Raw genomic sequence first — 13,458 nt, 5'->3', positions numbered from 1 at the left:
GCCTACAAAGATGCTGCAGAAGACCAGGAAGAACATGCTGCCACAGTTCCTGCAGGTAATAAAGAACAAATCCAGCCAACCACTGTAAGAAAGCAGAATCTTGAAGCAGCAGCTCCTGTGAAGCCAGCAGAGATAAAACCTGCACAAAAGACTGATGCAGACCAGAAAGAACCTGCAGAAACTCCTTCAGATAATGAAGAACAAATCCAGCCAGCTACTGTAGAGAAGCAGATTCTTGAAGCAGCAGCTCCTGTGAAGCCAGCAGAAACAAGAAGTGCCCAAACATCTGCAGAAAACAAGGAAGAACACACCGATACTCCTGAACCATCACATATAGATAACAGTGAGGCTAAGGCTCCAGCCGACACTAAAGTGGAAAACTGTGTTCCAGAGGGGCGCACATCTGGCAGTTCAGTCACTGCTGAAGTCCCCGCTGCACCCGGAGTCCAACCGAAGCCTCGAGAGGAATCTGTAATCCACACAGATCCAGCAAACACATCATGTTTGGAGGATAAAAACAAAGAAGTATCTGTTCAAGCTGTGCATGGTCAGGGAGAGAAATGCCCTCCTCAGGAGACAAACACGACGGTCATGGATGTGAAGTTCATGGTGGAGTCATCTCCTAAATCAGCTGGTAATACTGGAGCAGCAGGTGAAGATGCTTCCCTCCCAGCCAGAGAAGATTCAGGCGTACTGGTTGAATCTTTGAGTGACTCGCCTACTCAGCCCACCGATGAATCCTCTACAGAGAGCAGCTGTGAAAAACGTTCTCCAGGACAAGATGAAGAAGCCATCGGTGAAGCTTTAGTTCAGAATGAGATGCTGAAGACTCCTGTAGATGTTGGTGCAGCACAGAGAGAAGAGGCTCCCCCATTTGATGATGGGCAACCAGTTCCTGAGGCTCAGTCTGAATCACCTGCTAAGTCTGCAGAGCATGAATCAGAGTCTGCAGGTCTCACCGAGCCGGTTCTAGAGGCCAGAACCGAGGAGGTAGTCAAGTCTGCTCCTCAACAAAGTGTTCAGCATAAATCTGACCAGATGATGGAGCCGAGCCCTGAAGATGCTGTTCAGCCTGCGCCTGCTGCAGATGTTCTGGATAATTCAGCTTTCAGGACCATCGATCTGACAGATGCTTTAGATGTTGACTCACAAAGTGACAAACCTGTTCCTAAACCTGAAGATTCAGAGCAAACCATCCCAGAAGAGGTGAAACAGGAGCGTGACGTTTCCAACATGTGAGTAAAATGACATGTAGTGTTGTTCAAAAATGTTTTTCTTTATATAATCCTCTTGTTGGCTAATCATCGTGTTGTTGTTGTTGTTTTAGTTCTGAGAAGTTTCAGAAACCTGAAGGAAAGATAAATTCTACACATGCTCAGATTAAGTACAGGTGGGTTTCTCATATCTCATATTTCCTTTAAAATCTGAATTGTATATTTAAACCTGATGTTATATTAAAACAAGGCCATGAGAAGTAAGGATGTGACGGGTGCTGCAGCACCCCGGATGAACCCCAGAGGTCACACTTGTTCAAACACATGCAAGAGTTAATGAAACATTAATAAAAACACATTTTATTAATACTGTAAATGTTTAAATATTGTGTCAGTCGGTCATGTTTGTACTTCGCTGCATATGTTTATGTGAATGTTTATGAAGCATTCACACCATTGTGATCCGTTTTTCTTCCGTACGTTTTTAGGCATCTTTCTCTTTCCACAATTTTTGTGCTATTTCAATAAATCATAAATCAAAACGTTCAGCTCTTTCAGGAGAAGGGTGTTATGACTTTTGCTGTTGGTGCAACTTTAGCTGTTTGAAATATTTAGCCGTTTCTGTCACTTTTTTTCTCATAGAAAATGAATTGAGCTCATTTTACATTCGTCACATCTTTAGATCTGTTCACAGCCTTTTACTGCTCCTTTCACATTTTGTTATGCTTCAGCTTCTTTCAGCTTCCTTGTGCAAAAAAAACCCAACAACATAATAATTCAGCTACTTTCAGCTAATGTCAGCTGTTACGCAGCTGTCTTTTGCTCTTTTCAGCAGCTTTCTGCTAACTGAAACATTTTTGTGCTTCTTCTTTCTGCCAATTTCAGCTTGTTATGCTCCTTTCAGCTTATTTATGCAAGTTTCAGTTTTTTCTTCTATTTCAGCTACTATTTAGCTCAGGAGTGTCAAACTCACTTACAAGAGGGGGCCAAGATTTAAACCTTTTTCAAACTAAGGGCCAGTTTCAGAATCTACATGAACTCAAGTTAGATACCCAATATCTTTTATTGGTTGCAGGTTCCTCAACAACAGTTTGATTGGTCTCATTTGATGTTCCCTGTTGCACTTTGGACATCATAATTAAAGATTACTGAAAAAAATTAATGTGATAAAAGCATTTTACATTTAAAATAACATCTTGGGAGCCAGATAAGATGTCAAAAAAGGCCACATTTGGCCCCCGGGCCTTGAGTTGGACACATATGTTCTAGCTGTTTTAATGCTAATTTTAGCTTTTTTTTTTTTTTTTTTTTACTAATTTCACATTTTTTGCACTCATTTCAACTTTTTTCAGCCTAATTCAGCAAAAAATATGCTCTCTCCCCTTCCTTCTGTCAATTCAAGCTTCTTTCTGCTTTTTTTTAGCTACTTTTTAGCTTTTTTTTTTCTCATTTCAGCTGTTTTCAGATAATTTCCACTATTTTGTGTTGATATCTGTTTCTTTCAGCCTAAATGTGTAAACATATGTTCTTTCGGCTTTCTTCTGCTAATTTAAGCTTGTTCTACCTTTCTACCTTTTCAGCTACCTTTTTTTTTTTTTTTTTTAGCATTTTTAGCTAATTTCAGCTGTTTTCAGATAAATTCAAGTTTTTCATGTAAATTTCTGCTACTTTCAGCCTAATTAACTTATGTTTGCAATTTTCAGCTTGATATGTTTCTTTCAGCTTTTCAGCACTTTCATCTACTATTTATCAGTTTTGATGCTAATTTTAGCCTTTTCAGCTAATTCTACATTTTTTGAGCACATTCCAGCTCTTTACACTTCCTTAGTTTAAGCTTCTTTTAGTCTTTTCAGCTACAATTGGGCTATTTTTTTTTTGCTAATTTCAGCTTTTTTTAAATAGCCAATTTCCTAATTTTCATGCTAATTTCTGCTTATTTAGATCTAATTCAGCTGGTATTTCTGTTTTCTTTCGCTGATTTAGGCTTGTTCTTCCATTTCAGCTACATTTCAGCATGTTTTTCAGGAAGTTCTTCTGCAATAAGCATTCACACTGCATTTTTGCATGAAATGCAGTAGTCTAGTTGGTATTATTTTTGACTTTTAAAAATTCTGTACATATCTCCTGAACGGAACGTTTCCACAGCTACATATTGAAGCAACCAAATGGTGCAAAACGGACAAAAAAAACTCAAAATGATCCAAAAGTAATTATCTTCTGAAACCTTATCCTCAGTTACAAGTCGACCTGCTCTTACTGCGATCGAACCATTGATGGAAACATCAAGATCATAGTGAGCGAACCGCCTGCGACCTGCCATCCAGAGTGTTTCAAGGTTCGACTTTCTTCCTTGTCAGAAAACGTACCATCTATGATTTTTGTAATGTGCAGTAGAGCCATGTGACTCCTGTCTTTGCCTAATGCTAATGTTGTGTATATTTTGCAGTGTGGCGTGTGCGCTAAGGCCCTTGGAGATTTGCTGACCCCTATGTTCTTGTTTGACAACGTGATCCATTGTAGGGACTGCTTCCAGAACGCTGTTAATGCTTGAATACTACGGGGGACAAATGTGTCTCAAAGCTCACAGTGAATAATGTGCTGTCTGAGGATTTGTACTGCCCTTGCTCTGTATTGTGTGTTGTTGTTGTTTTAACAATCTCCTCCTCTGGAAACGAGGACATATAGTTTTGTGTTGTTTAAGAATGGTGTAATTAAAAACCTTGGCAGCAGTAATTACCGCTGTTGCTCAAATGAATTACTTCACAATCAGCGAAGAGGGCTTTATTGCAACATGTATACGGTTAAAATAAAATTACAAGTAAATGCCTCTGATTCCGAAGGTTTAATTAGCCTTAATTACAAATGAAAACACACAAGACTAGTCAACTAGGAAGCAGTTACTGAAACATCAACTTCTTATTTAGGTGGGTGCTAAGCACCACCCTGGGTGGTGACATTTAAACAAAGCAAAAATGGGTTTTGAATGAATGCGTGGCAAATTTATCGTGAAGCAAAAAAGCTTAAAGGGAAACTCTGATACATTCAGTTTCGCTTGCTGTAGTCTCACAATGTTGGCGTGCACAAAGGCGATAATGAGGCAGCAGCATGTAATCCTATTCAGCTCCAACATGTGCATCGGTAAACTCGGAACAGTCTGCACACAGTTATGACTTGCAAAGCAAGCTGTCGTTTCTCTTAATTATTCACGAAACGTTATACATCACAGTCAGCACCAGTGAGGCGTCACGGGAAGAATCAAACGAGCGGTTCACCCCTGCAAGAAAGAAAACGAACAACGAAACTGAAGAGGATCGTCTGAGAGGAGGACTTGAGGAGCAGGTCGGGGCTCATTACGAGGTGTGAATGATCTTCATCTCTCTGTTGTTGGTGCATCACAGTGAAAAGTAATTTTCTGTTATTTGTCAGGAGTGGTGGTGGTGGTGGTGGTGGGGGCAGCAGATGATTCATGACGTGGCTGTTTGAAGAGGGATTTTAAATCAAGAGTTGAATGTGCAGACGGATGTGTTGCACTTAGCGAATTCCTTTTCTGCCCAGGAATCGCAAGATGGCGTAGTTATAGGTGGTGGCGGCCAGATACAGGAACTGCAACGATGCATGAGAAAGGAAGAGCAGAAATAAAAGAATATTCAAATTTTAATGCACACTTACAGCCTGTGCCAACATTTGCAAGCAAGAGGTAGAATGTCACTTTGTTGTTAGGGCCTATTCTCCACAAACTGTGAGAAAAACAATACTGATTTTCACTTAGAATAACAAGGAATTATATATATTTTTTAACTTTTGGTCAAATTTGCAGCAAGTTTGCAGAAAAATCAACAAAAAATACAGCCCTTGTGCTCTAGAATACAAAAACAAAACTGCTTCAGAGGCTTGCAAAATCTGAGACTATTTGACAATAAAGTTATTTGTGAATTTTTTGAACGTGTTCAAAATTTCAGCAACCAGAGAGGAAGTGTCTGCAACTCACAAGGAAATTAAGAACCATTGCAGATGTTTGGAGACATTTTGAAAACACAGACACAAATGCTGTTTGCTAATCGTAACCAAAAGTCAAAGTCACAACCAAGTGAAATACTACAAAATAATAATAATAATAATAATGATTTGGCCTCATCGTAAGGAAAAATGTAGTCATCAAGTTATTTGTAATTTTGAATCATACAATTATTTAAAAATTACTTTTTTGCTCAAGACAAAAATAATGATAACAGTGTTGTTTAGCAATAAATCAGATATTTTAGGAGGAGTTTCATGTAAAAGCTATAAATAGCTCTTTAGAAATTAATTCAAATGATAATAATAATAATAATAATAATAATAATAATAATAGAAGAAGAATAGTATAGAAGAGAACAATTCAACCAAACTGCTCAGTGGGCCACAGTTACTGAAAGCTAAGAGCTCAGAGGCCGGACATCCAGCAGTTACTGCCATTAAGTAAGTTTGTTTTCCATCCATCTATTATCTTTTACCCGCTTCTTCCATTTTGGGTCACAGGGGTCGCCGGTGCCCATGTCCAGCAATCACTGAGCGAGGGGTGGGGTACACCCTGGATGGGTCTCCAGTCCATCACAAGGACACATAGAGACAAACAACCATTCACTCCCTCACTCACACCTAGAGACAATTTAGAGTTACCAATCAGCCTAACATGCATGTTTTTGGGAGGAAACTGGAGTACCCGGAGAAAACCCACACATGCACGGAGAGAATATGCAAACTCCACCCAGAAAGGCCCCCAGACCGGGATTTGAACCAGGGACCTACTCGCTGAGAAGCAGCAGTTCTACCAGTTGTGCCACCGTGCTGCCTGTTTGTTCCAGCTGAAACAAATTGATAATCCTGTTGGAAGTTGCATGCTTAAGATAGCTGCCACTACTTCTACTCATGCATGCAGGTAAACATGAAGTTCTACATAAAGTAGTGGAGAAGTGATGAAGCTGTAAGGGTTATTAAAGTAGCCTTTGCAAGCTGTGAAGGTTTTGAGATTAGAGAAATGGTTTGTTTCTTAAATATAATAGCTAGCCTGATTGGATCTAGTTCAAGCAGATTTGTAATGCCTTAAAAGTAGAAAATTCCTGGAGAAACTTTGATGTGTACTTCCACGTGGCAATTTAAAATTTAGATGACAAAAATGCCTATGTTCTGATATAAATGTATGTGTATCTTAAAAGATGTTTTCAATGACATAGGCCTACCGAGTTTTATTCAGAGATCTCTCCTCTCTACGTCATGTGACCTCATTGAGAAGATGATGAGTTCAATAACTCCAGTTTAAAAAATTAATTGCACTTCATTCAAACACTATTTACTAACCCTTTAGTTTACACCATATTCAGTTTAGCTTTAAATGGTTATTCTGGCAGATATTTCATGTAATTTGGCAGAAAGCATACCAAACTGCACTGGGAGTGCAGCTGTTAGCTGCTGATATTTGTGCTTAAAAAGACATAGCCAAAAGAAAAAGGTTTGAAAGCTCAATCAACCAGGATAAATCACCAAAAAAGGGTTAAATCATGTCATCTGGACAGTTTTTTTAATTTTTGTTTTTTTTGGGGGGTGGGGTGGTGGTGGTGTGGTGTGTGTGAAATGTTTCATCTTTCATCCAAAAGACTTCATCTATCTGAAACTTAGTCTGAAACTTTATCTGAAACATTTTGACCAGGCAGCACGGTGGCGCAACTGGTAGAGCTGCTGCCTCTCAGCGAGCAGGTCCCTGGTTCAAACCCCGGTCCAGGGGCCTTTCTGGGTGGAGTTTGCATGTTCTCTCCGTGCATGCGTGGGTTTTCTCCGGGTACTCCGGTTTCCTCCCACAGACCAAAAACATGCATGTTAGGCTGATTGGTAACTCTAAATTGTCCCTAGGTGTGAGTGAGAGAGTGAATGGTTGTTTGTCTCGTTTGTCTCTATGTGGCCCTGTGATGGACTTGCGACCCGTCCAGGGTGTACCCCGCCCCTCGCACAGTGATTGCTGGACATGGGCACCAGCGACCCCCGTGACCCAAAATGGAATAAACGGGTAAAGAAAATGGATGGATGGATTTTGACCAGGCGTCCTCAGGCTGTTTCTGTGAGTAGCAAGTTGGCCATCTGGCCTAAAACATTTGATAGTTATACCAGATGACTGATTGTTTTGGACGGATGGTCCTCTTTTTTCACGTGCAAAGCAGGTTTCTGGGAATTCCCCAGAGGGTTGCCTTGAAACACATCAAGGAGGTGCTATTTATTAAACAGACCTGGGTTGGCAGGCCTCAAACTGATGAAGTCTTTCAGAAGAAAGACGAAATGTTTCACCCCCCCAAAACAACCTGTCCCGTTGACCTGATTATTTAACTCTTTTTTGGTCATAACCAATAGATTTTATGTAAACAACAGTGTAATGCAAAACTGAACAATTTAAACATTTATAAAACAGAACTTGCATGAACTGTGTTAAAGTGTTTGAGACTGCAGCTGTTCTAAGATAACAGTAACTTGCTTTGGTCTTGGTCCTACTATGACTAGCCATTAGCTCATCAATCAGCTTAGAATGAAACAATTGTGCCAAACAGAGATCATTCAAGGAGCCATCAACAGATAAGATATTAATTGTTCATGTCTTTTCCACAGAACCACCCCTTTAACGCGACAGTTTTTGAAAACCACATCACATATGCACACGTTTCTTTGGTCAAAAATAGTTTTAGTGAAAACACAGTGCTCACTGGCAGGATTTGTTTTCTAACTCAGACAAACCCGCTATTTTACTATTATCCAGTTTAATCAATTCAAATTCAAAAAAGAACTCATGCAAAGTAATAAAACAAATCCTTACCAGAGACAAAAGAGTGATCCCAGCCCCGGCAAACGCAGCTATGTACAAGTCGTAGGTGAGATGGAACTATGAGACACGATAAACACAGTTGGTTTATTTATTATAATTTCAAATACGTGACTCGCTCTCCTGGACGATATACAGGGATTTTGATGTAATGATGCAAATGTGTCCTCGTTTTATCTACTCACTTCACTGGTTTTGCAAATTGATGCCAAGGTCATTCCACAGGACTTGCCTGGCATCGCATTCCAAGGAAGCAGCCCTGAAATGAAGACATGATGTAAGTAAGAGCTGCCCAACCAATGCTGAAGCTCTGACGCATGCATGCTCCCGTTTGCATGTGACACACCAGGGAAACAGCAGTGAGGGATTATCTGTAGTGTTTCATAGCTAATTCAAGCATCCGTCTTGCCGCCACTCCCCATTGATTAGTTGGTCGCTGTCAAGGACACATTAACATGCTCATCAGGGGGACATGCGGTCAGCCATTAAAGGAGCAACCCACCATACTGCCTGGCGTCCATGCAAATCCAGCTGTGCTGATTGATGCTGGGGGTGGTCTCAGCCAGGATATTGATGTCGTGACAGGTCTGCTCCATGTTGAACAGGAAGAAGACTGGGATGGCAGTAAAAGCGAACACCGCGAGCCAGATGAAGCCCAAGATGTACGTCACTATGATGAACTGTTGAAACAAGAAGGTTATGGATCTGTTGGCTGAGTGCTCCGGTGTCACGGTGATAAATGTGGTGTCATTACACCAGCTATCGAGCATAAGTCATGATTTTAGAAGAAATTACGCAAAGAATGTTTCATTCAAACCAGCACTCCTCATCTCGTCAATGACCTGACGTCATGCTCTCGTTTTCTCTCCTCTCTTGTGTGCTCACCGTCAGGCTGAGGCAGCGGCCACAGTGGGTGCTCCTGAACTCGCCAAACGTCTGCTTGACTGCACTTGTAGTGTAGAAACCCTCAGCCAGCAGCAGAATGCCATAGAGGAAGAAAAAGGATGCCAGACCGTAGATCACGTACTGGAAGTATTTGATACTGGGGAGAGTTACAGGATGAAGTCAGTGAAAAGGCTGAGATAAATCTGTTTCAAACAATTGCATTGACTGAAGCATCACTCACAAAGAGGCCAAGACCACGTAGTCCTGAGCGTTGCGGGCAAAGTACGTCTCAATGAGGACTTCGGTCTGGGCCAGCGCTTCATGCCCACAGCCACAAAACAATGCTGTGCCGGCATAACACAGCAAGGTGGCCACCAGGGAGGGGTAGGGCACTGCCCCAATACACCGGACACAGCAATCAAAACAACCTGAGGGGGCATAATATATCAGCACACAGGCGGCACACACCGCACAAATAACCACACAACACATCAATGCCACGGTGGTCGAAGGGGAAAGGGGGGCCTCGTTCACCCTGTTGGAGTGCGACGGAAAAGGCCTCGCTCTGTCTGCAAATCCATGAATACGTAAAACTCCACCAATAGGTAAGAAAGCAACAGGAAAGGGAACAAGAAAAGAAATAGACAGCAGTGACAAACAAGGCAGCGTCCACTTCACACCAGTCTCAGACACGTCTTCCAGGTCAAGCAGCTGGGTTGAAGCAGGCAGTAAATATCCAGCATGTTAATAAATGCATTGCCAGAAATGGGAAAAAAAAGGAAGCACCTAAGGCTTTGCAAAGCCAAGGCTGCCTGACCGGAAACATCTGCAGCCCCTGACGCTGTACTCCACAACGAGAAAGCTCCCCGTGATGTACAGTCTCTGTCTGCAAGGTGTTGCTACTGTACAATACAGCTGCACTCTCTGCGCTGATTTCATCTGTGCCAACACCTCATAGCTCCGTCCAAGCTAAATCTGGTCCAGCCCCTTGTTCTGCAGGCGTCACCAGGCCACGCAGGGATGGTGGAGAAATTCTGGCCCTGAAGAGAGAGCTTCCCTTTGTGGCCCGCGGATACAATATCCATTGTGCCGGCAGCGATCGGTGGATGAACAAAGGGCAATGATGTCAAACAAACAAAGACCACACACACGTGCACACTGCGGTACGCGGTGGTCACCAGGAACCATCTCGACATCATCGGCAGTGTCAGGCCATTCTTCGTGCACAACTGGCTGAGGCTGGTACCAGGGTCAGTGCTGGTGGGGGCCAGGTTCAAGTGTTCAAAGAGTGGGTGGAAGAGTAATGAGCAGAAGTAAACAGAAAGAGCGGGGGTCATGTAAATACCCTCACAACAACAACAACCTCACACGAGATTTGTTTTGTTGATACAGATTGTGCAGATCCTTGTGGGGGGCGGGCAGTCATTTTGTTTATTCACATCACTCCTGTCAGGATTTAGTTACAGAAAGCAGAAACGGTAGGAAGAGGGAGCCCCATGCCCCCACCCCCAACAATCTACCAAAATATAAAAACATAATAGTATTTACTGACGCCCATGTGCATGGGGGCCGAGATGGGGGTAAAGGCAGGGCAGCCAACTCGGGACCCGAAAGTCTCAGGCTCGATCCCCAGTCATTGCACATCTCATGGTGTCTCTGAGCAGCACACTCTATCCCCAGTTGAATTCATGAGTTTAAGCATTTGCAAACTACTTTGTCACTGGTTGATGTGAATAACCTGCTTTAAAAAACATCTGGAACACACAAGTTGTTTGTTAGTGAGGAATAAATGGGGTGGGGGCGGCAGAAGTAGTTTGGGTCCGCAGTCAGCATGGAAATGTTTCTCATTTCTCCCCGTGACACATGTGGGAGTATCTGACCCTGTTCACATGAGTGACCTGGCACGGCCTCGGCGTGTTAATGCCCGCCACTCTCAGCTACACCGTGACTCCACTCCGAGCTACATGTTATGAAGTTATTCCAGTAGACTTCTTTTTTTTTGTTTGCACTGAAAAGCAAAATCGGTGCAAGTCCTTGTGATGCTGACCGTCAAGCCTTCGAAATCCTCCTCGTATGCTGAGTTTTGTCACACATCAGGAAGAAGGTGAAATCAAATCAAATCAATCAAGCATTTTGGGCATGAAGACGCCACAGCTGAAGGAAAGCACATAATTAGTTTGCAGCAAGCTTTGCCCACAGTGCACGAGGGCAACATGTCTAAAAGGACAAAAAAAAAAAAGATATTAAAAGTGTGCAAGTTATTGAATTCCATGGTTTTCAAATCACATTAATAAGAAATGATAAGAGTTATTAAAAATTCAGTGCACTCACCCATGTCCAGAAAGAAGTGCGGGGGGATATTGCGGTTTTAGCTGGATGCCTTTGTGACTGATATGAGGATATGAGCAGTTATTCCCCACCACTCCTATATGAATCTGACTCGCGCTTTTGTCTCATCAACAATAGATAGACCACGTCTCCCGAGTCACATCTTAAAGTCACAAAGTCCCATTTCAGCTGCCAGTCATTATTTATGTTGCCGCTGGGCTGAGGAGGGGGAGGCGAGACGGGGGCCAAAGTCCTCGTCTGAACTCTTTTTCTGAGTTTTTAATGAAGCTTTTATTTACAATTCTATCTTTTCAAATTTGAAGAAAATGCACAACTGATCTGAAGGAGTGAAAGGGATTCGTTTTGTAGACTTCAATAAACAAAAGAACTAAATCGGCCTGTTGAAAAATCTGCAATTAAAATATTAATATTATTTCGTGTGAATTTGTACTTTTATTTCACTTTAGATAAAAAAGTCTTGGGGGAAAAAAGTGATTTTCATCACTTGATCATTTAATTGTCTATTTGTTCACTTGTCTGTTAGAAAAATATATAAAAAATAAAACAATGGACAGATTTTAATGAAACTTTTAGAAAGTAATAATTAGATATACATCTACAACTGATTATTTTTTGGATTCAAGATGGCCGCCTCAGGTAACGATTTTTTTCAAACACAAAAACGGCGACGCTTTATTTAATTTCATAGATATTCAGCTAAAATTTGGTGTGATGGTAGCTGTGAGTTAGAATTTTGTTAAAGACTTGAAGTCACCCTCATCTGTCTGTTAGCATAATATCTCATGAGTCCTTTGACAGATTTAACAGAACTTTAAGCGAGTAACCACTGGATGTACTTGGACAACGGAATAACTTTTGAGGTCATCTTGATTCAAGATGGCCACCACAGCTAATCAACATGAGCAGGTACAAAAATGACTACAAATCAGATAATTTTACAGCTATTGAACTAAGATCAAGTGTGGTAGTAGCTGAGAGTCATCACAAACATAAACTCCGAACAGTAATAGGTAACACAAGATCTTTGAACTAAATGTTGGTATGGAAGGTGGCGGGCGATATTCATTCCTTGCTGATTTCATTTCACTTGCTTTGTCACATACCTGTGAACATTTGTGCACTGTAGTTTGCAGGATGCATCTAATAACCTTTTATTGTCAGCCTTCATTTGTTTTTATTACTTAATTTTATTATTTTGTGATTGCCGGCTCCCCATTCTATAGAGATCAGAGCCGTGATAAGTGAACAGTTTGCAGGAGTCCGCACACACCACGGAGTGAGATAAATCCAAACGCCAGCCGCTGACATTGATGAAGTTGGCTAACAAGGGTGACATTGATGGTTGGGTCCAGCTGCTGCCCTCCTCAACCCCCCCCCCCCCCTCCCATCCTTGACCCAGTTCATGTCAAAGCTGGATTGGCGACAAAGGAGTCAGTGTGGAACGGGAGAGAAAACACCAAGTTATTTTTATTTTTCAGCGACAAAGTCGTCATCCTCTTTTATTATTTTTTTTTTTTACAGCTATTTAAAGTGCAGGATGTGACAATGATTTATGTTTATTGTCAGTGTGATTTTCCATTTTCCTAAATACCAGCTCCTTTACTCTGGAATAAAATAAAGGCGCAACATTCTTTGAAGGAATGCATATCACCCTTAACTTTTCGAGCCACAGATTTATGCTAAAATAATTTTATGCTGAGAATGCACCGAGTTACAGCAGTTCTAATCAAATATTATAAACGTAGTGTGATATTTTAAGATTATGTGAAACATTCTATCGCTCGTGATCATGGTGATGACGCATGGCTACTACCACACAAAATTTAGCTAATAATTGTTAAAATCAACAGAACAAATATGCTGTTTGTTAGTTAGGTTAGGATTTCAGGTACCACTCAACAAGTCTCCTCATATAGATGGCTATAAATAGTTTATAGATATGTTATTAATTCCTCTATAAACACTTTATAATTGTTTATTATGCATTAATGACAGAGAGAAAAACACTGACCAGTCTCTTGTCAAATAGTGAGCCAAATCTGTTCACCTATATATTAAACATTTCAGACTAAGTTACTACCTTGTAAGCACAATACGCATTTGTAAATCAATTTTTTTAGGATATAATATTAGTTGTAGATACTTATAATGCAGTGATAAAGTATAATA

General features: G+C 41.2%; 1 protein-coding gene across 1 annotated transcript; it reads right to left on the bottom strand.

Moving 5' to 3' along the window:
* Positions 1–4,393: 4,393 nt before the first annotated feature.
* Positions 4,394–9,766, bottom strand: plp1b (proteolipid protein 1b). Its single transcript, XM_037687512.1, has 7 exons — positions 9,727–9,766; positions 9,182–9,368; positions 8,941–9,097; positions 8,558–8,735; positions 8,241–8,314; positions 8,050–8,115; positions 4,394–4,817 (listed from the first exon to the last, which is right to left on the bottom strand). The coding sequence occupies exons 1-7, from the start codon at positions 9,764–9,766 to the stop codon at positions 4,746–4,748; spliced, it is 774 nt and encodes a 257-aa protein (XP_037543440.1). The 3' UTR covers positions 4,394–4,745.
* Between the last annotated feature and the right edge of the window lie 3,692 nt (positions 9,767–13,458).

Source organism: Nematolebias whitei, chromosome 14, assembly GCF_014905685.2.
Source record: "Nematolebias whitei isolate Nwh7 chromosome 14, NemWhi1, whole genome shotgun sequence".
NCBI lineage: Eukaryota > Metazoa > Chordata > Actinopteri > Cyprinodontiformes > Rivulidae > Nematolebias > Nematolebias whitei.
The sequence above is the reverse complement of the archived record's forward strand: the minus strand, read 5'-3'. Positions and strand labels throughout refer to the sequence as shown.